Source organism: Lynx canadensis, chromosome A2, assembly GCF_007474595.2.
Source record: "Lynx canadensis isolate LIC74 chromosome A2, mLynCan4.pri.v2, whole genome shotgun sequence".
NCBI lineage: Eukaryota > Metazoa > Chordata > Mammalia > Carnivora > Felidae > Lynx > Lynx canadensis.
The window spans coordinates 25,279,409-25,305,179 of record NC_044304.2 but is presented as its reverse complement, the minus strand read 5'-3'; the positions used below and the strand labels follow the sequence as shown (position 1 = coordinate 25,305,179).

The window sequence follows — 25,771 nt, the reverse complement described above, 5'->3', positions numbered from 1 at the left end:
TTTGAAAGGGATTGCATTCAGTCTGTTGATTGCCTTGGGTAGTATGGACATGTTAACAATATTGATTCCTCCAACCCATGAGCACAGAATATCTTTCCATTTATTTGGGTCTTCAGTTTCCTGCATCAGTGTCTTACAGTTTTCAGTGTACAGATCTTTCACCTCCTTGATGAAATTTCTTCCTAGATATTTTATTCTTTTGATGCAATTGTAAATGGGATTGTTTTCTTCAGTTCTCTTTCTGATAGTTCTTCATTAGTGTATTGACATGCTACTGATTTCTGTAGATTGATACTGTATCCTGAAATTCTACTGTATTTATTAGGTCTAATGGTCTCAGTTCCAACAAAGTCTTTAGAATTTTCTATATAAAGTATCTGCAAATAGTGACAATTTTGCCTCTTCCTTTCTATTTTGGATGCCTTTTATTTCTTTTTCTTACCTAATTTCTGTGGCTAGAACTTCCAGTATTATGTTGAATAAATGTGTGAAGAGTGGACATCTTTGTCTTGTTCATGATCTTAGAGGAAAAGCTTTTGGCTTTTCACCATTTGAGTATGTTAGCTGTGAGTTTATCATATATGACCTTTATTGTATTGAGGTGTGTTCCCTCTGTACCCGTTTTATTGAGTTTTTATCATAAATGGATGTTAAATTTTGTTAAATGCTTTTTCTGCATCTATTGAGATGATCATGTGATTTTTATCCTTAATTTTGTTAATGTGGCATATCATCTTGATCAATTTGTGGATGTTGAATCATCCTTGGATCTCTGGAATAAATCCCACTTGATCATGGTGTATGATTCTTTTAATGTATTGTTGAATTTGGTTTGCTATATTTTGTTGAGTATTTTTGCATCTATGTTCATTAAGGATATTGGCCTATAATTTTTTTTTTTTTGTGGTGTACTTGTCTGGTTTTGGTATCAGGGTGATGCTGCCCTCATAAAATCAGTTTGGAAGTGTTTTCTTCTCTTCAGTGTTTTGAAGGAGGAGTTTGAGAAGGGATAGGTATTAAGTCTTCTTCGAATGTTTGGTAAAATTTACCAATGAAGCTGTCTGGTCCTGGACTTTTGTTTTTTGGGAGTCTTTTAAATGTTTATTTATTTAAAGTAATTTTTGAAACATTTATTCATTTTTGAGAGACAGAGACAGAGCATGGTGTGGGGAGGGGCAGAGAAAGAGGGAGACACAGAATCTGAAGCAGGCTCCAGGCTCTCAGCTGTCAGCACAGATCCCGACACAGGGCTCAAACCAACAAACCACGAGATCATGACCTGAGCTGAAGTCAGATGCTTAACCAACTGAGCCACCCAGGCACCCCTTAATGTTTATTTATTTTTTTTGAGAGAGAACAAGAGTGAGCAAATAGGAGAGGGACAGAGAGAGAAGGAGAGACACAGAATCCCAAGCAAGCTCCATGCTGTCAGCACAGAGCCAGATGGGGGGCTAGATCTCACAAACCATGAGGTCATGACCAGAGCAGAGATCAAGAGTTGGACATTCAACCAACTGAGCCACCCAGGTGCCCCTGTTGGGAGTTGATTTTGTTATTGTTTCAATCTCCTTGCTAGTAATCAGTCTATACAGATTTTCTATTTCTTCATGATTCAATCTTGGAAGGCTATATATTTTGGGGAATTTTTCCATTTCTTCTAGGTTGTCCAGTTCATTTGCATATAATTATTTGTAGTATAATTATAACTTTAGTTGTAACTTCGCTTATTTGAGCCCTCTTTCTTCTTTTCTTGGTTAGTCTAGCTAAAGGTTTGTCAATTTTATTTATCTTTTCAAAGAACCACCTCTTAGTTTCACTGATCTTTTTAATTTATTTATTTATGTTTTAGTCTCAATTTGATTTATTTCCACTTTGATCTTTGTCATTTTCTTTCTTCTACTAACTTTGGCCTTCATTTATTCTCTTTTTTCTAACTCCTTCAGGTGTAAAGTTAGATTGTTTGAGGTTTTTCTTATTTCTTGAGGTAGGTTTATATTGCTGTGATCTTCCCTCTTAGAACCACTTTTGCTGCACCCCATTGATTTTGGTATGTCATATTTCTGTTTTCATTTGTCTCTATGTATTTTTTTTTATTTCTTTGATTTCTTTGATGAATCATTAGTTGTTTAGTAGCATGTTGTTTATCTCCACATTTTTGTTGTTTTTCCAGGGTTTTTTTTTTTTTTTTTTGTAATCAACTTCTAGTTTTATACTGTGATGGTCAGAGAAAATGTTTAATATAATCTCTATCTTCTTGAATTTAACCTGTGATCTGTCCTGGTGAATGTTCCATGTGCATTTGAGAAGAATGTATATTCTGCTTTTGGATGGGGTTTCCTGTATATGTCTACTAAATCCATTTGGTCTAATGTGTCATTAAAGCCAATGTTTCCATATTGATTTTATGCCTGGTTGATCTATTCTTGATGTAAGTGAGGGTGTTAAGGTGCCCTACTATTACTGTCATGCTGTCAGTTTCTCCCTTTAGATCTATTAATTTTTGCTTTATATATTTTGGTACTCTTGATATATTCATAAGTGTTGTATCTTTTTGTTGAATTCACCCCTTTATCATTATATAATTCTCATATTGGTCTTTTATAATTATGTAATTCCCATCTTGGTCTTTGTTTTAAAGTCTGTTTTGTCTTGTATGAGTATAGCTACACTAGCTTTCTTTTCATTTCTATTTGCATGAACTATCTTTTCCTATCCCTTCACTTTCAGTCTATGTGTATCCTTACTTCTAAATTGAATCTCTTGTAGGCAGCCTAGAGGTGGGTCTTTTTTTTTTTTAATCCACTCAACCATTTTATGTCTTTTGATTGGAGAGTTTATTTACATTTAAAGTTATTAATGGTAAGTATGTGCTTATTGCTATTTTGCAATTGTTTTCTGCCTGTTTTCCTAGATTTTCTCTGTTCCTTTTTTTCTTTTCTTTCTTCCCTTGTGGTATGATGGCTTTCTTTAGTGTTATATTTAGATTCCTTTTTTTTTTTTTTTTTTTTTTGTGGTATTTACCAGGAAATCTTTTCTTTGTGGTTACTGTGAGGTTCAAATATAGCATCCTGTGTTTGTAATAGTCTGTTTTGGGGACTCCTGGGTGGCTCAGTCATTTAAGCATCCGACTTGATTTCAGCTCAGTTCATGATCTCACTACTGTGAGATCAAGCCCCACATAGGGCTCCACAATGGGCATGGAACCTACTTGGGATTCTCTCTCTCTCTTTCCCTCTGCTCCTCCCCACATGCCCTCTCTCTCTCTCTCTCTCTCTCTCTCTCTCTCTAATAATAAAAAGAAAGAAAGAAAGAAAATTATTATAATAGTCTGTTATAAATTTATTTATTTATTTTGAAGGGGGTAAGGAGGGGCAGAGAGAGAGAGAGAGAGAGAGAGAGAGAATCCCATGCGGCTCTGCACTGTCAGCATGGAGTTCAACGTGGGGCTTGCTCCCATGAACCACGAGATAATGACCTGAGCTGAAATCAAGAGTCAGAAGCTCAACCAATTGAGTTACCCAGACTTACCCCCATTTTATATTTTTGATGTCACATTTATGCATCCCTTAACTAACTATTGTAGTTTTAATTTTACTACTTTTGTGTTTTAACCTTAATACTTGCTTTAAAAGTGATTGAATTCACTACCTTTACTATTTATTTACCTTTTCCGTGAGATTTTTACTTTCACTTTTTGTTGTTGTTATTAATTAGTGCCATTTCTTTTCAGCTCAGAGAAGTCCCTTTAATATTTCTTGTAAGGCCAGTTTAGTGGTGATAAACTTTAGTTTTCATTTATCTGGAGAACATCTCTTTTTTTCAGCCCTATTACGTATAATTGACATACTATGCAATTTGCCCATCATAATACAGTTAGATGATTTTTAGTATTTTTATACAATTATGCAGCCATCACCAAATTCCAGTTTTAGAACAATTCTATTACCTCAAAGTTTCCTTTTCCCTATTTAGTCAATTACTATTCCTACTCCCAGCCCCAGGTAACCACTGATCTGCTTTCTGTCTCCACAATTATTCCTTTTCTAGAAATTTTATGAATGAGACATTTTAAGGCCTAGAATGTGGTCTGTCTCTGCAAGTATTCCATATGCCATTGAAAAGAATGTGTATTTTGCTGCTCTTGAATGGAATATTCTATAAATGCCAAGTAGGTCAAGTTAGTCTATATACTGTATCCTTATTGATTTTCTGTCTGCCTGTTCAATCAATTTTTGAGAGAGGATTGGAATCTCTTAGCTATGGAGATTGCTTCTGATAGTTGTATCAATATTTCTTTGTGTATTGATGCTCTGTTATTAGATGTGTAAGTGTCTAGGACTGTTACGACCTCTTAATGAATTGACTTGACTTTTTTTTTTTAATCCCTGGGTTATCCTTTGTTTGAAATCTGTTTTGTATGATATTATTATTGTCCCCAGCTTTCTTTTGAATAGTGTTAGCATGGTATATATTTTTCCATACTTTTCCTTTTAACCTACTTGTGTCTTCATATTTAAGCTGTATTTCTGTTGACAACATGTAGTTAGGTCTTATTTGTTTTGTCCAATCTGATAATCACTACCTTTAATGAAATTGTTTAGACCATTTATATTCAATGACATAATAGAGTTATGTTGGGGGCGCCTGGGTGGCGCAGTCGGTTAAGCATCCGACTTCAGCCAGGTCACGATCTCGCGGTCTGGGAGTTCGAGCCCCGCGTCAGGCTCTGGGCTGATGGCTCAGAGCCTGGAGCCTGTTTCCGATTCTGTGTCTCCCTCTCTCTCTGCCCCTCCCCCGTTCATGCTCTGTCTCTCTCTGTCCCAAAAATAAATAAACGTTGAAAAAAAAAATTAAAAAAAAAATAGAGTTATGTTGAAATCTACCATCTTACAACTTGGTTTCTGTTTCGCACATCTGTTCATTTCCTCATTTGTTTCATTTCCTCATTTTCTTTTTCTTTGAATTAAGTACTTATTATGATTCCATTTTATCTCCTTTGTTAACTTACTAACTATAATTTTTTGTTTTATTATTGTAGTGATATCTTTGGGATTATAGTATACCTTTTAACACATCACAGTCTATCTTCAGGTAAACTTTATATATATACATATATTTACACACATACATATACACACACATACATATACATGTATATACATATAGTATAAGAACTTATAACTATTTACTTCCAACTCTCTCCTCCTAGCCTTTGTTTTATTATTGTCATATATTTCACTTGTACATATTATAAATCCCATAGCATGTTGTTATTTTGCTCTAAGTAGTCAATAATCTTTTAAAGACACTTAAATAATAAGAAAAAAAGTCTTTTATGTTTACCTACATAGCTACTATTTCTGGCAGTCTTTATTCTTTTGTGTTGATCTAAATTTCCATCTACTTGAAACTTCTCTAACATTTCTAATGCTGTATGTCTTACTGGCAATGAATCCTTTCGGTTTCTCTACATCTGGAAAGAAATCAGTGAATTTTTCTTTTATTTTTATTTATTTATTTTGAGAGAGAGAGTGAGTGTGCAGCGGAGGGGCAGAGGGAGAGGGAAAGAGAGAATCTCAAGCATGTGGGGCTCTATCTCATAAACCAAGAGATCATGACCTGAACTGAAATCAAGAGTTGGACATTTAACCAACAGACCACCCAGGTGCTCCTGAATTTTTCTTTTAGATTTTGTACTTTTTATCTCTAGAAGTTGCATTTTGTTATTTTTTCTATGGCCTATTTCTCTCTTCATTACGTTCGTTTTGCTTTAACTCCTTCAGCATATTTGTAATAGCTCTTGTAACATTCTTGTCTTCTTGTTGTATTATCTCTATCATTCTATGTATCTATTGACTGATCTTTTCTCCTGGTTATGGATGTTGTGAATTTTACATTGATAAATACTAAGGGCTTTTAATTCCTTTAAAAAGCATTAGACTTTACTTTTGCAAGTAGTTAAATTACTGCATTAGTTTGATGTTTCCAAGGCTTGTTTTTAAGCTTTCTTACAGTAGCTCTAGAATAGACTTAATTCTAAAACTAGGTTAGCTTTGCTACTAAGGCGTGATCCCTCTGATGTTGCCTCTGAATTCCTCTGGTGTTTAACAAAGATTTATCTCTAGTTGGTAAGAATTCACTTCTCCAAGTTCTGTGTAAGCTCAGGAGCTATTCAGGTTACAGCTTCCCAGATATCCTCTGCCTGGTCTCCTGGAGTTTTACCCTATTCACATATGACTTAGTGTTTAGCAATTGAATCAAGAGGATACCCATGCAGATTTCTGAAGCCCTTTTCCATGTATCTCCCTCCTCTCTGGGACTCAGCCCACAAATTCTACCACCTGAGCCTTCCTTAACTCTGGTCTCTGTTCATTCAACTCAACAATACTATCAGGTTCTGATTTTGATCACCTCTCTGTTTTATAGTCTGGAAAGTGCCTCCAGGCAAATAGCTGGGGCAATCATAGCGATTGATTTGGACAATCATATTTGTCTCCCTTTTTTCAGGGACCGCAGTGTTGCACTGGCTACTGTATAACTTCCAGAAACAGTCGTTTCATTCACTTTTTCCAGTTTTCTAGTTGTTTATGGCAGTAGGGTAAATCAGTTCTGATTATTTCATTGAGGCTATAGAAGCAGAAATTGATTTCATTCCATTTTAAAATCAGCAATTTACAGCAGTCTTTATTTTGGGAATACAGGGCAAAGAAAGAGATTGAGTACCAGGAACTGATGTTTCTTTTAACTGGAGGAGTAAGTCTTAAGAGTACTGAGAAAAATCCTGACCCAACTTGGCTATCAGATAAAAGCTGGGAGGAAATTTGTCGGGCAAGTGAATTTCCTGCCTTCAAAGAACTCAGGTATTTGTTTAAACTTGATGATTTAGAATTGAGTAAGGATGGGTAAATTTGTAATCTCCTTGTTTAACAATATCTTTTTAAATTATCTGCCAGTGAAATAATAATTAGCTTTTTTTCCATTAGGGAACATTTTTGCAAACATATAACTGAATGGCGGGAAATCTATGACAGTAAAGAGCCACATAATGCTAAATTTCCAGCACCAATGGATGAAAGACTGAATGAACTACAGAAGATAATAATTCTTCGGTGCCTAAGACCTGATAAGGTAAAAGACAAATGTGTTCTATTTCGAACCCAGCTAATTTGCCATTTAAGAATAAGTCTGGGGAATAAAAGGCACAATATAAGGGAATATAGTCAATGACTTTGTAAAAGCAGTGTAATGGGACAGATGGTAGCTACACTTGTAGTGAACTTAGCATAATGTATAAACTTATCAAATCTAAGTTTCACACCTGAAACAAAGGTAACATTGTATGTCAACTATGCTCAAATTTTAAAAACAGAAGTTGTTCTAGGTTTAAAGTAATTGTTATTTGGTTCTTTAGCCCTCGTTCTAGATGCTCAGAGGGGTTCATTGAGCTCCTTGGATATATGGGTTTATAGTTTTTCTCAACTTGGGAAAAATTTTGGCCATTATTTCTTCAAATATTTTTTGCCACCCCAATCTTATGTTTCCAATTAGATATGTATTAGACTGCTTGGTATTATACTATAGGTGACTGCTCTGTTAATTATTTCTATTTATTTATTTGTTTGTTTGTTTGTTTGTTTGTTTGTTTATAAAGTTCATTTATTTTGGGGTGCCTGGGTGGCTCAGTCAGTTGGGTGTCTGACTTTGGCCTAGGTCATGATATCGCTGGTCCTGAGTTCTAGCCCCACATCGGGCTCTGTGCTGACAGCTCAGAGCCTGGAGCCTGTTTCAGATTCTATGTCTCTCAAAAATGAATAAACATTAAAGAATTAAAAAAAATTGTTAGCACAAGTGTAGAATAGCCTTTTCTCGACAGATAGTTTAGCTCAACAGATAATTTAACTCCACTACTAAATTGTGACCCTTCTGGGGACTTTACTGAATATCCCAGTGATCACCAAGAGCTCTCCACTATGGCGGCTGGGAATCTGAATGATTCCCGGCCTTGCATGAACTCTGGTAGCTCTGTAGATCCCCAGTTCATAGCTTCCCAGCCACTCTTTGCTTGGCCTATGCTTCCACACCACAGCATTCAGCAGAGATACAAGGGTACTGTTAGGCAGATTCTGGGTAGTTCCCTTCTGCTCTGAACTCTGTAACTTCCAGTAGCCTCCCTCCTTAAACCAGAGTTTAAGAGTTTCCTGTCTTCCCAACTCTGCAACACTGTGTTGCTCTGCTTTTTAATGGCTTTTCCTGTTCCACAGGCTGAAATGTACCTCCCAGAAGAAAGCCTAAGCAAACTCACCTTGTATGTTTCCTCTTTGGCAGAGATCAAAGTCCTCTACCACCTGTTGTCTGAATTGCTCAGTGTCTGAAAATGGTTGTTTTTGTTTTTGTTTTTTTTTTAATTTTGCCCATTTTTGTTGTTTATGTGGGAGGGTAAATCTGGTCCCTGTTAGCAGAAAGGACCATATTGGCTGGAAGTAAAAGATGTTAGAAAATCTTACACATGTCATAATTTTATTAGTTTAAACATGCACAAAAATCTTTTTTTCTTCTAACAAGTTTTTATTTAAATTCCAGTTAGTTAATATACAGTATAATATTAGTTTTCAGGTGTAGGATTTAGTGATTCATCACTTACATACAATAGTCAGTGCTCATCACAAGAAGTGCCCTCTTTAATATTCATTACCCATTTAGCCCACTCCCCTGTTCACCACCCCCTCCGGCAACTCTCCATTCTCTATAATTAAGAGTCTATTTTATGGTTTGCCTCTCTTTCCCCCCCTATTTTCATCTGTTTTGTTTCTTAAATTCTACATATGAGTGAAATCATATGGGTTTTGTCTTTCTCTGTCTGACTTATTTTGCTTAGCATAATACTCTCTAGCTCCACCCACGTCATTGCAAATGGCAAGATTTCATTCATTTTAATGGTTGAGTAATATTCCAGTGTGTGTGTGTGTGTGTGTGTGTGTGTGTGTGTGTGTGTGTATGTATGTGTATACCCAAACTTCTTTATCCATCCATCAGTCAATGGACATTTGGGCTCTTTCCAAAATTTGGCTATTGTTGATAGTGCTGCTGTTAAACATAGAGGTGGGGTGCATGTATCTCTTTGAATTACTACTTTTGTATCCTTTACTGAGTAGTGCAATTGCTGGATGGTAGGTAGTCCTGTTTTTAACTTTTTGAGGAACCTCCATACTGTTTTACAAAACTCAACACCCAGAAAACAAATAATTCAGGTAAAAAATAGGCAGAAGAGATGAACAGACCTTTTTCCAAAGAAGACATACAGATGGCTAATGGACACAAAAATCTTTCTATTGGTGAATTAAACAGGCTAGTTCCGATTTTCACACATTCAAGAAAGGCGATTATGGTGTTACAAAAGAAAAACTTTTATTTTTTTTAAGTTTATTTATTTTGAGAGAGAGAGAAAGCATGAGTGGCAGAGGAGCAGGGAGAGAGAGAGAGGGAAAGAGAGAGATTCCCAAGCAGGCTCTGCACTGTCAGCACAGAGCCTGACGTGGGGCTTGAACCCATGAACCATGAGATCATGACCTGAGCCAAAGTCAGATGGTTAACCAAATGAGCCACCCAGGTACCCCTCAAAAGAAAAACTTTTAAGCAGAAAACCAAAAACTATGTTTATACATGTAGTTTGAACTTTGAGAAAGTCACCTCACCCTTCTGAGCTCCATGTATAAAATGAGATATTGAAAGAATTGCACTGATCCCTTCTTTCTTTTCTTTCCTTTTTTCCTTTTCTTTTCTTTTCTTTTTTTTTTTTTTACATTTATGTTTTTAGTAGAGCTTCAGAAGGAGCATTATCTAATGCTTCACTTAGGCTCTGAGTAGATTCAAACAGAAGTTTACATAATTACTTGACTCCTGAGTATTTCTTCTTATTTTAACTTCAAAGACCTTTGTACATTGTTAAAACTTACCTCATTATTTCCTACCCAATAGTTGTATGTATATATATGTTCCTTTCATTGGACAATAGTCTCTTTAAGGCCAAAACAATGATATATTCATTATTTTATCGCCTATAGCTTCCCTTGTTCACTAGAAACTTAGGAATGATTAGCTCTGCATCTGGGAAACTCTTGCCTAATTTGCACTCCACAGAATGGCTCCCTGATGGCCAATGGAGATATTGTTTCAATGCCAAGTATGGGGTAATTGCCTAGTCTGCCATGCTTGGGAACCTGTGCTTAAACATTACAGCACTTACCACGCTGGAATATACAATAATTATATTGTAATAAATATATTGTTTGTTTGTCAGTGTCTCCCACTATACTCTGAGCTTCTGGAAGTCAGGACCCATGTCTTATTTTGCTCAATATCTCCAGGACTTAAAACAGTGCCTAGAAGATAATAGGATATCTCAGTAAATGTCACTGAATTGAGTTGAACTGAATCAAATTAAACTAAGTTCAGTTAAAGCCTCTGTTTGTCAGGATTCTCCAGAGAAACAGAACCAATAGGATGGGTGAGACAGAAACAGAGATTGACAGGAATTGGCTCACATGATTGTGGAAGCTGGTAAGTCCAGAATCTGCAGGCTGGAGACCTGGAAGAATCAATATCGCAGCTCGAGTCCAAAGGCAGTGTGCTGGCACAATTTCCTCTTCCTCAGTGGAAGACAGTCTTTTTTCTCTTTAGCCTTTCAACTGATTGAGTGAGGCCCACTCACGTTATGGAGAGTAATTCACTTAACTCAAAGTCCACGGATTTAAAAATTAATCTCAGGGGGCCTGGGTGGCTCAGTCAGTTAAGCCTCTGACTCTTGATTTTGGCTCAGGCCACAATCTCATGGTTTATGAGTTCAACTTCTGTGCTGGGATCCACACTGTTGGTGTGGAGTCTGCTTGAGATTCTCTCTCTCTCTCTGCTCCTCCCATACGCTGTCTCTCTCTTTCTCTCTCTCTCAAAATAAATAAATAAACTTAAAAAATTAATCTCATTTTAAAAATATCTTCATGGCAACAGCCAGACTAGTTTTTGACCAAATATCTGGATACTATGCCCTAAGAAAGCTGACACCTAAAATTAACTACCACAAAGCTTATCTCCAGGTCTGTTCAAGTTTCCATAATTTCTTCCCTAGAGTATCTTACATAAAGGATCAAAATCTTATAGAAAAGTCATAACTTTTTTTTTATATTAAATTACTGGAACAAGGTACTTTTTCTACAGAAAATTATCATGCTTCATTGCAGCTACATCATCTCAGGGAACATTGGCCCTGGTCTGTGTATAGATTAATGAGGGGCAAGTCTCTGTGTACTCAGTATCTCCCTTCCCTTAAGATGTACAACTGAGGGGCGCCTGGGTGGCGCAGTCGGTTAAGCGTCCGACTTCAGCCAGGTCACGATCTCGCGGTCCGTGAGTTCGAGCCCCGCGTCGGGCTCTGGGCTGATGGCTCGGAGCCTGGAGCCTGTTTCCGATTCTGTGTCTCCCTCTCTCTCTGCCCCTCCCCCGTTCATGCTCTGTCTCTCTCTGTCCCAAAAATAAATAAACGTTGAAAAAAAAATTAAAAAAAAGATGTACAACTGAAGATCTGTGCTAGATAGAAATTATACATAGTGTTAATAGTAAAAGGATAAAAAAGATTTCCTCATTGCCCAGGTGAAGTTATTAAAGAAAGGAAGAAAAATCTATTACATCATTACAAGGTCCTTTTTGAAAACCCTTCGGTGGCCTTTCAATACCTATAGAATAATGACAGAAGTACAGCTTGATAGTCTTGTTACCTTGGCTAATAATACCTCTTTTCTGCCATTCCATTCTTATCTTCTTGAAACTTCCACTGTTTCTAGGGCGCCTGGGTGGCTCAGTTGGTTAAGCATCCGACTATTGATTTCCACTCAGGTTGTGATCTTACAGTTGGTGAGATGGAGCCCCGTGTTGGGTTCTGTGCTGACAGCATGGAGCCTGCTTGGGATTCTCTCTCTCCCTTTCTCTTTGCCTCTTCCCTGTGCACACATGCTCTTTCTCTTAAGATAAATAAACATTTGAAGAAAAAAAGAGAAACTTCCACTGTTTTAACCCACAGAATTGCTCACAACGTCTCAAAATTTCTCATATAGAAGATCCATCCTTTTTCCCCATCTATGCCAGGACTGCAGAAGTCTGTGATGATCTCTCCTCCCTCCACCAAATTCCTACAGTGTTACTTTAGAAAGTTGTTTGGCATTTAGAAGATGATATCTAATACCTCTCTACTTATTTTCTGCTGCTACTGTTGATGAATATCACTCTTTTATTTTAAATTAATTCTTGTGGCTCAAAACTGAAACAGTGTTTGAATCACAAGAATACGTGAATACAGTGAAAGATAGACCTCCAATCTGCACCTCCCAGTCAGTTGGCATCCTTTCTCTCAGGCAGTTAATGTTATCTGCTTCTTGTTCCCCTTTATGCACATATAAATATGCATACACACAAATTCTTTGTCCATTTATTTTTAACACAAATAGTCATATCCACTGTTTTTGCGTGTTGCTTTTTCCTCTCTCAGTTTATAAAGAGCTTTCTCATTCTTTTTTACAATTACATGCTATTTCATTGTAAGTGTACACCATAAATTCTTTAACCAGTTCCTATTGATGGACCTTTACAATTATAAAAATGCTGCAATAAATAACCTTATTCAAAAGTCATTTCTCCCATGTGCAACTCTCTCTCAGAATAAAGTCCTGGGAATAAAATTGCTGAGTCCATGGATTTGCCCACTTGTAATTTTATAGACATTCCCAAATTGCCCGTCATGAAAGTTAGGCCAGATTACTCTTCCACAGCAGTGTATGAGAATACCAGTTTAACCCATAATTTTTCCCGCACACAATGCTGGCAAACTTTTGTATCTTTGCTAATCTGTTCAAGGGGGTTGAGGAATCTGGGGACCGATCGGGGAAAAGACATGGACGTAAGGTGGCAGTAGCATACAAGAGCTATGCTGGACGATGCTGGAACAGGTTTGCATGCTGAGAGGTGGAAGCCCCTCATAGCAGGAGTCTCTCTAGATGCTGGGATTTGGGGGGTGGGGGTCCCACAACTCCAAAGAGGAAGACGGCAAAGAAACTCCCTTGGGGGAAGGGAGAAGAGGCTTGTGTGGGGTCTTGGTAGCATTTATCAACAGCACTATGGTTTGGAGTCCCTGGATCAGAGCTCTGAAGGGCTACAGTGGCTGGGGGTCTTTATATCCTAGGATTTACCATAGCTAGCAGATGTTGGGTGCAAATAGGCAGGCTGTAAATGGCTAAAAATCTGCTTATTTGGGCTATGTTTACAATAATTGAATATGTAAAAATTTTAGTTTGGTGTCAGTGGGCTTTTGAACTAATAGGTTTCAGCCTGCTATGAAGAAGGAAACAATCTAAGGGTCAATACACAGAGACTATCTTTGTCTCTTAACATAACCATCTGAAAGGCAAAAAATGGCATTTAAGTATAGTTATAATTTGTATTTTTTTATTATGAGTGTTAGGGTATAGACTAGGCCACTGTAACAAAGAGACCTAAAATACAGTAGCTTAAATAAAATAGAAGTTAATCTTTCTGTCTCTCTTAAGTAAGCCCAGAGCAAATGCCTGAGGACTGGCAGGGCAGGTCTGTTTTTGAGATCATCCAGACATTCAAGTTCTTTCTTTCATGCTAGTAAAGGCCCCTAGAATATGGTCCTCATCAGCGAGATTGAAGCTGGCTCATAAATACCACATCTGTTGAAAAGCAAAAGAGAGCATTTTTTTTAATGCTTATTTATTTTGAGAGAGCACAAGAGCAGGGGAGGGGCAGGGAGTGAGTGGGAGAGGTTATCTTAAGCAGGCACCACAGCCAGCACAGAGCCCAACATGGGGCTCGAACTTGCAAAACTGAGATCATGACCTGAGCTGAAATCAAGAGTCAGCTGCTTAACCGACTGAGCCACCTAGGCGCCCCCAAAAGAGGGGGGTCTTTTTATAAAACTGCTCTTCATAAAAAAAATATGTTCTGGAAGCTCCATATATAACTTCTACTTGTATCCCTCTGGGCAAAACTTAGTCACACAGCCACATCTAGGTACAAGAAAAGTTGGGAAAACTTGAGGTTGTATCACCAAAAGGAGAGAAATGGGAACATTTTGCAGTTTCTGCTGTACAGAATGATTTCAATTAACTGTTCATCTTCTCTGCCCATTTTTCTTTTGGATTGTTAGTCTTGTCCTATCAGTTGATAGGTATCTTTTATGTATTAGAAAAATTTGCATTTCATGATATATTTCATGCTTTTCTTGACCATTAGACTCAAATTGTACTCTTTGTTGATTTCCAGTAATAATCAAAATTGTTATGTGAAATGAAAATTAACCTAAAGATCATATCTTTTGTCTCTTTAACAGATAACTCCAGCTATAACAAATTATGTAACTGATAAACTGGGGAAAAAGTTTGTGGAGCCTCCACCATTTGATTTGACAAAGAGTTATTTGGACTCAAACTGTACCATTCCTTTAATTTTTGTGCTCTCTCCAGGAGCAGATCCCATGGCCAGTAAGTCTACCTCCTGCAAACTTTTAGGAACTTATAAATGATCCATTTTGCTCAATGTCCATTTCTTACATGATCGTAGATCAGTTAGTAAATCTGGTATATGTAAGGAAAAGCAACTGGAATCTTCCAGTTATGTGCCTGCACACTGAAACATAAGGTATATTTCATGATTTTACAGTAAGCAGTGGAACTATGTTTTGTGCTCTCTTAGGCCTGCTGAAATTTGCAAATGATAAAGCAATGTCTGGAAATAAATTTCATGCTATTTCACTGGGACAAGGACAAGGACCAGTTGCAACAAAAATGATTAAAGCAGCGATAGAAGAAGGAACTTGGGTGTGCCTACAGAATTGTCACCTCGCTGTCTCCTGGATGCCCGTATTGGAAAAAATATGTGAAGATTTTACTCCTGAAGTCTGTAATCCATCCTTTAGGCTTTGGCTCACAAGTTATCCTTCTCCAAAAGTATGTTTATTTCATGTGGACTTTAGTACGTATATTTAGTCATCTCTTACATTGTGTAAGTTTTTTTTTTTAATGTTTATTTTTTGAGAGACAGAGTGGGAGTAGGGGAGAAAGAGAGGAAGACACAGAATTTGAAGCAGGCTCCAGGCTCTGAGCTGTCAGCACAGAGTCCAACGTGGGGCTCAAACCCATGAACTGTGAGATCATGATCCAAGCCAAAGTCTGATGATTAACCAACTGAGCCATCCAGGCACCCATGTAACTTTTTTTTTTTAAACACACAGTATGCTCTGTACAAGTTGCCAAGTTTATTTACTTTAGAGAGAAAGCATGTGCAAGTGGGGCACAAGTGGGGGAGGGGTAGAGAGAGAGAGAGAAAAAGAGAGAATCTTAAACAGGCTCCACGCCCAGTGGAGCCCAACACAGGGCTCAATCCCATGACCCTAGGATCATGACCTGAACTGAAATCAAGAGTTGGCCACTTAATTGACTGAGCCACCCAGGTACCCCTACGTTGTATATCTTTTTTTATTTTCTATTTTTTTTAATGTTTATTTATTTTTGACAGAGAGACAGAGCATGAGTGGGGGAGGGGCAGGGTAAGTGGGAAACACAGAATCTGAAGTAGGCTCCAGGCTCTGAGCTGTCAGCACAGAGCCCAACGCGGGGCTTGAACTCATAGACAGCGAGATCATGACCTGAGCTGAAGTTGGTCGCTCAACCGACTGAGTCACCCAGGCACCCAACGTTGTGTATCTTAATCAAGCCTTAAATGCTTAACCTTAAGAGGTCTTAAAAAATATTTCTAGAGTGGGGCGCCTGGGTGGCGCAGGTGGTTAAGCATCTGACTCTTGATTACAGCTCTGGTCATGATCTCATGATTCGTGAGATGGAGCCCTGCATCAGGCTCTGTGCTGACAGCACAGAGCCTGCTTGGGACTCTGTCTCTCCCTCTGCCTGCCCCTCCCTCCCCCACCTCTTTCTCTCTCAAAATAAATAAATAAACTTAAAAATATATATTTCTGGAGTCCTCTTTCATACGCACTTTTAACCAACTAGTGTTTGAATTTTGGGGATTCAAGCTGCTTATCTTGTGTAATGCTCTGTTTATTCTGTCTTTAGTTCCCAGTAACCATCCTACAGAATGGAGTAAAAATGACTAATGAGCCTCCCACAGGTCTTCGGCTAAATCTCCTCCAATCATATCTCACTGATCCCGTTTCTGATTCTCAGTTTTTCAGTGGATGCCAGGGAAAGGAACTGGTAATGTTCAGCTTCTGGAGCTTTTCAAATGTGTTTTTAAAGTGAGAAAATATGGTAATATAAATATTTAATAATGTTAAGCTTTGGCATTTTCTGAGAAGACTGATATTGTACCTATCTTGTTCATCATTTTCTTGCCAGCAGTTTGTGCTCTGCTTCCCACAGAGTAGACATTTAGATAAATGTTTGTTGACTGAATGAACATATCTTAGTTAGTACACCAAAATCCAATAATGAGTTTAAGACCCAAGAGTAGCAATCTATTTTCATATCATTTATTCTTTCTTTCCACAAAATGTGTGTTAGGTGCTTTCCCAGGTACTAGATATAAAGCAGTGAGAATAAAATAAAACACCTCCCCACAAATCTGCCATCATGGAACTTAAATTCTAGTGATACTGTTTTGACATATTAATAATGCTTTTCAGTGTGCTCATGTAATTTGCACATGGTATTGGGGACTTAGGAGTCCTAGTAAATAAATATCAACCTTTTTTTTTTCATTAACCACTAAGAAACAGGAAAAAGTATAAACATAAGGGAACAATTTTTTTTAAGTTTATTTTGAGAGTGTGAGAGAGAAAGCATGTGCATGCACGTTAGTGGGGGAGAGGCAGAGAGAGAGGGAGAGAGAGAGAATCCCAAGTGGGGCCCAGTCCTACCAACCGTGAGATCTTGACCTGAGCCGAAATCAAGAGTTGGACGCTTAACCGACTGAGCCATCAGGCACCTCAAGGGAACGAAATTTTAACCTTAGTTACTGATATAGACTAGGTTGGAAGATGTAGTAGACACCTGTGAACAAATGGGGCATCACTGAATAGAATTAAACAGACTTAACCACCCTCAGTGAGAACAGAGGAACATTTTCTTCCCCAAGGGAAGCTCACTTCTAAGACGAAGAGGGAAAAGCTGAGCAAAGCATATCTGGTTAACTTTTCCCAAATTTATCAACCAGATAGGTCCCTTCTCCTGCAGTGATTAATGCAAGGATGGGGAAAATCCAGAAGTGTTACACTGAGGTCTCTGCACATGGAAAGAAACATCAATACTAAGGGAAATTGATTCCCTGCCCACACCCCAACATGCCATTTATCACACTGGCCTATTTGAGCTAGAAAAATAATAGAATTGAAAATAAAGAATTGAATTCTTTGTAAGCCAGCTAGTTTCTCTCTGCTTCATACCTTCTGCATGCCCCTAGTTCTGAGCAATAAATTTATTTGAAAATCTGGGAGAAAAGGATGATATTTGGTGTTTTAGCTAGGAAAAGAGCTTAATAAAATGGAAAAGGTGGTATGATGTCTGATCCCCATCTAGGGTTTGAGCTCCTGCAAGAAATCCCAAGATTTCTCTCATACCACAGGACCGTTTCTGGCCCACAAGCACAGACCAAAAATGTGGAGGGATTATGACTTCCTTAAGAAAAACTCCATTGTGTGAAAATATGTGGGAAATACACATAAATTAGGTTATTGCTCTCATTGCCAAAAGGTTTCCCCTATTAAATGTTTCACCACAGGGGCACCTGGGTGGCTCAGTCAGTTAAGCGGCTTTCTTCAGTTCAGGTCATGATCTCACGGTCTGTGAGTTTGAGGCTCTACATTGGGCTCTGTACTGACAGCTCAGAGCCTGGAGCCTACTTTGGATTCTATGTCTCCCTCTCTCTCTGCCTTTCCCCTGTTTGCATTCTCTCTCTCTCTCTCTCTCTCTCTCTCTCTCTCAAAAATAAATAAACATTAAAAAAAAACTTTCACCACACTTTTCTTTCAGTATTACTTAAAATATGCTTTAATTTATGTACATTTCAGGAATATAGGTATTCAGTAATGCCATGGTGTACTTGTATTTTTTAAAAAAAATTTTTAATGTTTATTATTTTGAGAGAGAGAGAGCATAAGCAGGGTAGGGGCGGAGAGAGGGAGACACAGAATCCAAAGCAGTCTTCCAGGCTCTGAGGGGTCAGCACACAGCCCGATGTCAGGCTCAAACCCACTGACCGCAGATCACGAGATCTTGACCTGAGCAGAAGTCTGATGCTTATACAACTGAGCTACCCAGGTGCCCCTGTGCTTGTACTTTAATATTATAAAAATAATTTCTACTACTGCGTCATATGAAGGTAGTTGGAAGGATTTTTACTGCATTTGGAGCTATGTTTGAAATGATCTAACTTAAACCATCAAGGTAGCATACTTGAAATTTACTTGGGGCAGTGGGGGAGGGGATCTTCATAGAGGTGGATGGCCATCCTCCAGAGCACCGACACATATGAAGACGCCAGGAGAGCATAAACAAGGGTTTCAAAAGTGACCTCCACATGGAAAGTCATAGAATCAGGAACTATGTATTTGGGTTTATTCCTATCATAATGACTATGTTCGCTCACTTGTAGTGAGCATATGCCAGTGAGGCTACAGGATAACATTGAGCTACTGAAGTTGTAAATATCTAAACAATACCAAAGTATTAGTAGCTACTACTTTGGCAAATGGTAGAACTTTTGCATTTTAATCAAGTTTAATATTGCAGTTTGTCTAGCTTTGGAGGTTTTGAGTCATAAGATTAATAGTTTTTATAGTATGCATTGTTTTTAAATAGAAGTTTGCAGAAATATATGATCATAGACTCATATAATGAAAAATACTGTTGATTCCCCTCATTTTACTAATGGAAATCTGATCAAAATTTTCTCTTGTTGCATAATTTTTATACTAAAGGCATGGGAGAAGTTGCTGTTTGGAGTTTGTTTTTTTCATGCCCTTGTGCAAGAGAGGAAGAAATTTGGTCCTCTTGGTTGGAATATTCCATATGGATTTAATGAATCTGACTTACGCATCAGTATTCAACAACTACAGGTAAAATTAGAAAGGAATTAACATTGCTGGAGGATCACTGTGTGTCAGGCCCTAGGCAATTCCCTTTGCTTAGATAAACTTACTCCTCCCAACATCACTAGTAGGTGGGAGATAGTAGTAAAAATTATAACTATGGTTTATGAAGCACTATCTCTATGGATTTCTGCTGCTGCAAATAACAGAAAACCTGATTCAAACTGGCTTAAGCCATAATGGAACTTATCATCTCACATAATAAAGAGGTACAGAGGAAGGACAGGCTCTGGAGTTGGTTGATTCAGCAAGTGTTGCCATCAAGGACCTTGGTTCTTTCTGTCTTTCTGCAGTGCCTGCCTTAAGTGTTGGCTTTCTATAGGTCCTTATTATTCTCTACTCTCTTCCTCTGCTCAGTCAAAGCTACAATTTAGCTCGAAGTAGAAAAGGAATTTATCGGGGCGCCTGGGTGGCGCAGTCGGTTAAGCGGCCGACTTCAGCCAGGTCACGATCTCACAGTCCGTGAGTTCGAGCCCCGCGTCAGGCTCTGGGCTGACGGCTCAGAGCCTGGAGCCTGTTTCCGATTCTGTGTCTCCCTCTCTCTCTGCCCCTCCCCCGTTCATGCTCTGTCTCTCTCTGTCCCAAAAATAAATAAACGTTGAAAAAAAAAAAATTTAAAAAAAAAAAAAAAAAAGGAATTTATGAAATGAATATTTGGGTAGATCATAGAATCACCAAGATGGCTGGCCAGCCCAGGCATCCAGACTCATATCCAGATTCACACCATGTCTTGGTAACAGCAGCTCCTCAACCCTGGTGGAATATTAGACACCCCTGCTCAGAGAGCTGCTGCACAGACTCTGGTCTACTCCAGGCCCTCTGATGTCATCAAAAAAAGATTCTTTGCTGTTCCTGCTTTTTCGACCTCTAAACCCCAGTTCAACGTCTAACTTGCAGGCCTAACCTTTAACTCTGAAAGAGGCTGGAATGGGTGCCTGGGTGGCTCAGTTGGTTAAGCATCTGACTTCAGTTCAGGTCATGATCTTGCGGTCTGTGAGTTCAAGCCCTGCATTAGGCTCTGTGCTGAACACTCAGAGCCTGGAGCCTGCATCAGATTCTGTGTCTCCCTCTCTCTCTGTCCCTCCCCTGCTCACACTCTCAAAAACAAATAAACATTTAAAAAATAAATAAAAGAGGCTGGAAGAGTGAGTGGCAGGGTTTTCCAGTTTCTGTAGACTCACAATGTGATCTATTCTGATAGTCAGCAGCCCCTGGCCCCCTCCCGGCAAAAAAAAAACTGCTGTAAATTCCTACTGACTCAGACTTAGAACTAGGTACATTACTTATATTAATTTTATTCCTCACAGCACCCCTGTAAGGTTGGTATTATCCCTATTTTTGAGAAAACCAAAGCTAAGAAATGAGTTTGCCCACTGAGGTAGGATTTGAACTCCAGTCTCTCCAACCCCAATACTTTTCCCATTATTTCTGTCATATTTTACTAAATATAGTAATCCAGATGGACAACCAGAGTATTAATATATTTCTGCTTCTTTGCTGTGACAAGAGCCTTTGTGACATGGAGCCTCGTAAAGGGAAACCAGAAGTGTTGATAAAACCCACTTGATGCTATTAGGTTTTACTTAGGTGGGGTTTTGTAAGGGTATGCATATTTAATCATATTTATAGCATAACAAATAATTTTTATAGAAACTGCTGATATTTTATCAACTCTTCCTTTTTTAAAATAAATGTTTATTCATTTTTGAGAGAGAAAGCGAGCATGAGTTGGAGAGGGGCAGAGAGAGGGGGGGACAGAGGATCTGAAGCGGGTTCTGCACTAACAGCAGTGAGCCCGATGTGGGGCTCAAACTCATGAACCATGAGAACATGACCTGAGATGAAATCAGATGCTCAACCAACTGAGCCACCCAGGTGCCCCTCTTTTTTCTTTTACACAACGCAGAAACCTTAACTAGAACAAACGTATCAATTTGAAAATCCCTGAACAACTGATGAAATTAGTGCTTATAGAATCACGATTACATGATAAAATGACATTGATTCTAAATACTGGATTTGTTTGTTTTTTAAAAATAATTTAGTAGATAGAGCGCAAGCTTGGAGAATGTCTTGCTAAAACCATCCTACTGCAGAAAACCAGTCAACTGAGAATTCTCCACCTTCTGGCCAGGCCCCTGCCTGCAGCCTCTGGTGTCATCAACCTTTCTGGTCCCAACACTGGAGCTGGAAGGCATAGATTAAATCTATCTTTTATATCTTCAAGAACAGGGTACTTGAGAGGGGGCAGTCTTTAAACCATCTTTACCTAGTCATACCAGCAAAATACTGCTTGCTTCCAAAAAGGTTAATCAATGAAACTGATGGCTAAGTTGATAGACAACCAAGGAATGAGTTGTTCTCTACATCTTGCATTTGCCATGAATTTAACATGAATTTCTCTTGTGGTTTCTTCCTTTAGTTTTGGGAAAGGAGGGAAACCCAGTTAAACACACCTTTCTTTCCCCCAAAGAGAAGAAAGGGAGAAACTCTCCTCTTTCACAAACAACTTATTCACCACGCCCCCCCCCCAAAGAGTACTTTCCCTCTGTCTGTCTCCTATTCATATCTCTTGACACTTCTCTTCCTCCTGAAAACATGGAAGTCTCCAAAAAAGATTGATATCTTCTTTTAAGTTGGCTCTGGAGAATTTAGAGATATTTTTTCTTAACTGTGTACCATTTCTGCTATAATTCCTGCACTATTAGGTAATTTTCAGGGGCAAGAAAAAGCTCCCATCCAGTAACTTATACCATCCCAATACATATACTACCAAAATTCCTGTGTGTGGGAAAATGTAAAGGAGAAATAAATTCAGGCCTTCATATCATTTCACATTTCCAAGACTCAGTTTCCTACTTTACAGGGTTATTGGGAGATGAACAAGACAATATAAACGCTATGCAAATAGTAGTTTTTATTACTTTTTAAAGTTTTATTTAAGTAATCTCTATACCCAACTGGGGCTCAAACTCACAACCCCGAGATCAAGAGTCAGATGCTTTTCTGACTGAGCCAGCCAGGTGTTTCAGCTTTTATTACTATTGTAAATGGTGTCATGTTGTGTGAACCAGGCTTTGGCACTAAAGTTTGGAATTTCTTTGTTTTTATCACATTGCAAACAGTGCCCAAAACCAGGCACCTGGTTCTCGGCGTTGGTGCTTTTGGCATTTGGGGTCAGATAGCTCCTTACTGTGGGCAGCTGTCCTGTGCACTGTTTAGCAGCATCTCAAGTTTCTGCCCACTAGATGGCAGTAACACCTCCAACCACAGATCTAAAATGTCCCCAGATATTGCCAAATGTCCCCTTGGGGATAAAATTGCCCCTAATTAACAACCAATACCCTAAAACAAGGGCAAATTACCCAAATCCATATGAAAAAGACTTGGTAATTTTCATGTCATCTTTTTTTTGTTTAACAGTTTTCTTATCACAGAAGCAATACATGCTTATTTCCCACCCCGCCCCCCCCCCCCAAATTGGAAGATGCAGATAAGCAAAGTAATTTAAAATAAATATGAACAATCCCAGCCATCCAAAGGTAACTCATGGTGATAATTCTTTCAACCCCACCTCTATGCATCTTGACATTTAATTTCATCTTAAAATGGAAATGACGTGAAAGACTTTAAGGTTTTTCTCACTTCATTTTTTCTTTGTTTCAGTTATTTATAAATGAGTACAACACAATTCCATTTGAAGCCATCTCCTACCTGACTGGAGAATGTAACTATGGAGGAAGAGTGACAGATGATTGGGACAGACGTCTCCTCTTAACCATGCTGGCTGACTTTTATAATCCACAAATAATTGAAAACCCTCATTACAAGTTTTCTCCCAGTGGAAACTATTTTGCACCTCCCAAAGGCTCCTACGATGAGTACATTGAATTCATTAAGGTAACTGATGTCACTGAAAATGGGGTTAGACCTAAGTGTGATTTTTCTAAAAGCAAATAATGAAATGTTCCCCTGTAATATAGAGGGCTAGCCAAGTAGTATGGTTTTCAATCAACTTTCAGTATCTTTTGTTTCTAGAAATTACTGAAAATTGGGAGAGTTTGATGTCTCGTGGATTAATGTGTAGTTGATTTTTAACCCTTTTGGGGCTGCATGTGTTTACCTTTTCAATTAATGTATCTGGTGAAAATGTGATGCTTCTTTCTTCATCTGTTTTCTGGTAGAAACTTCCATTTACTCAACACCCTGAGATATTTGGATTACATGAAAATGTTGATATCTCCAAAGATCTGCATCAAACCAAAGTCCTCTTTGAGTCCTTGCTTCTCACCCAGGGAGGCTCCAAACAGACCAGGTCCTCAGGAAGTACTGACCAGATTCTATTAGAAATTACTGAAGATATTCTCAACAAGGTGATGTTTAGTTTAGAATCTGATGCTTATAATGTAAATTAAAGTGGTCCTGAAATGGCAATCTGAGCACTCCGGTTGAACAGCATTAGGATCTTGAGTGAGATACTTTGCCTTTGTGAGGATTAGTTCCCAAATCTGTAAAGTGGTGATTATAGTACCAACTGTATAAGGTTCTTGTGAACATTTAAAAGATCATGAATTTGGGGTGCCTGGGTGGCTCGCTCACTTGAGCATCCGACTCTCGATTTTGGCTAAGGTGATGGTCCCAGGGTTGTGGGATCGAGCCCCATGTGGAGCATGGAGCCTGCTTAGGATTCTGTCTCTCCCTCCTCCTCCCCTGCTCATGTGTGCACATACGCTCTCTAAAACAAAAACAAAACATGAATTTAAAATGATTTGCATGATGGCACTTAGTAAGTTCTTAGCAACTATAGCTGTGGATGAGCGAATGAACATATGACTTATTATTGTTTCCAAAGATAATGAATAGACCTACTTTTTAAAAACTGGAGGAAATGGTCTGAATTTGCTGGTTCAAGGAGTGAACAGTTTTTAATCTGTATCTTAGGGAGTGAGGGGGCACAGGGAGGTAAGATCAGCACTAAATTAGCAACTACACCTTTTTTTTTCCTTCATAATATAGCTCGAAGTACTTAGCCTACTAGGTAGAGTGGGATGATACTCTTTCCTGTCACCTTTTTTCTGTGTCTTAAATTCCATAAGGAACTACAAAGGGAACTTTAGAAGGATTATGATCACATGTGCAGATCTTCACGATTCCCCTCTGGGGTAAATACTGTAATTGTCCCCATATTTCAGTGTCAAGTATTCTGACAGAGCAGAGCCTGACCCATAGTCCATCTGTCTTGAAGACCCATGGACAGCACGCCCCCCCCCCCCTTAAGGAGAGCCTCCTCGCAGGACATGTTGCTGCAGCCACAGGAGAAAGAGGGGTGCTGCCCTGCTGTAACCCTTGGGTGAAAGCCAGCCAGCCTCCTCCCACTCTGTCCCCTGGACTGCTGCTTCTGCTCTTTGCCTCTCTCCCCCGTGGTCCCTTACTGGTTCTGCAGTTTATCTCGGGGGATGGGGAGTGGTGGTTCTGGCCCTTGCAGAATGGTGGCTCTCACAAGGTCCCTAACAGGAAGTTACCTAACAATGGCATTTTGGACTTATTTGGCATCAAGGGTCCTTGAATGACAGCAGCTAGTGTGACTTACATTATTGTAAGTCTTTTGCACCGCTCAGGGACCATCATCTACAGACACTCTGGGCAGCTCAGTTCTTTGTTCAGAACTTCCCTGATTGGGAAACTTCTTTGCCTTTTAGGAGTGTGACTTCCAGTGTCTTAAGACTTGGTTATCAGTCCCAAAGTCCCCTTCACTTCTCAAGCATCTCTGAGGTGCCTCATAGAAATCAGATAGTCTTCTCTCTCTATAACCTGGAACCCCGCTACAGTCACACATTAATTATTTGAAAGTGGGGTAAGCTAAGCTATTTGGAGCCACTTAATAACTGATTGAAAATAACCCTAAAACAGTTATGAAATGGAAAATCTGTTCTATCAGTGGAAAATGAGATTCGGCTTACAAAAGAAATCACATGGCTTTTCAGAAATCTGTATCTTCTGCAAAGTGCCATAGCCTATAGTAAAGAGCATGGGCTTTACAGTTAGAGACCTGTGGGTTTAAACAAATCACCTTTTGGCTGTGTGCCCTTGGGCAGTTATTTAACCTCTCTGTACAGTTGACCCTTGAACAACACAGGTTTGAACTGCACAGATACACTTACATATGAATTTATTTTTATAAATATAGCACGGTAGTATGTTTCTTCCCTTCTTTAAGATGTTCTTAATATTTTCTTTCTAGCTTCCTTTATTGCAAGAACACAGTATAGAATACATATGACATACAAAATATGTGTTGACTGTTTATGTTAGTGGTAAGGCTTCCAGTCAATAGTAGGTTATTAGTAACTAAGTTTTTGGAGGGGCACCTGGGTGGCTCAATCGGTTGGGCGTCCAACTTCAGCTCAGGTCATGATCTCACAGTCTGTGAGTTTGAGCCCCGCATTGGGCTCTGTGCTGACAGCTCAGAGCCTGGAGCCTGCTTTGGATTCTGTGTCTCCCGCTCTCTCTGCTCCTCCCCCGCTTGCGATCTGTCTGTCTCTGTCTCAAAAATAAAAACATTAAAAAAAATTTTTTTTTTTAAGTTTTTGGAGAGTTGAATTTATA

The 25,771-nt window shown here is 38.7% G+C and overlaps 1 protein-coding gene across 2 annotated transcripts in view; it reads left to right on the top strand.

The window, feature by feature from the left end:
• Positions 1 to 25,771, top strand: part of DNAH12 (dynein axonemal heavy chain 12) — a 217,664-nt gene that overhangs the window by 179,736 nt on the left and 12,157 nt on the right. For both annotated transcript variants that reach the window (XM_030307072.1, XM_032592325.1), the window contains 8 exons: positions 6,702 to 6,860; positions 6,984 to 7,128; positions 14,396 to 14,546; positions 14,758 to 15,011; positions 16,134 to 16,274; positions 18,995 to 19,132; positions 22,832 to 23,065; positions 23,350 to 23,538. In XM_030307072.1, coding sequence (XP_030162932.1) covers positions 6,702 to 6,860; positions 6,984 to 7,128; positions 14,396 to 14,546; positions 14,758 to 15,011; positions 16,134 to 16,274; positions 18,995 to 19,132; positions 22,832 to 23,065; positions 23,350 to 23,538 — 1,411 coding nt within the window. The remainder of the gene's footprint in view (positions 1 to 6,701; positions 6,861 to 6,983; positions 7,129 to 14,395; positions 14,547 to 14,757; positions 15,012 to 16,133; positions 16,275 to 18,994; positions 19,133 to 22,831; positions 23,066 to 23,349; positions 23,539 to 25,771) is intronic.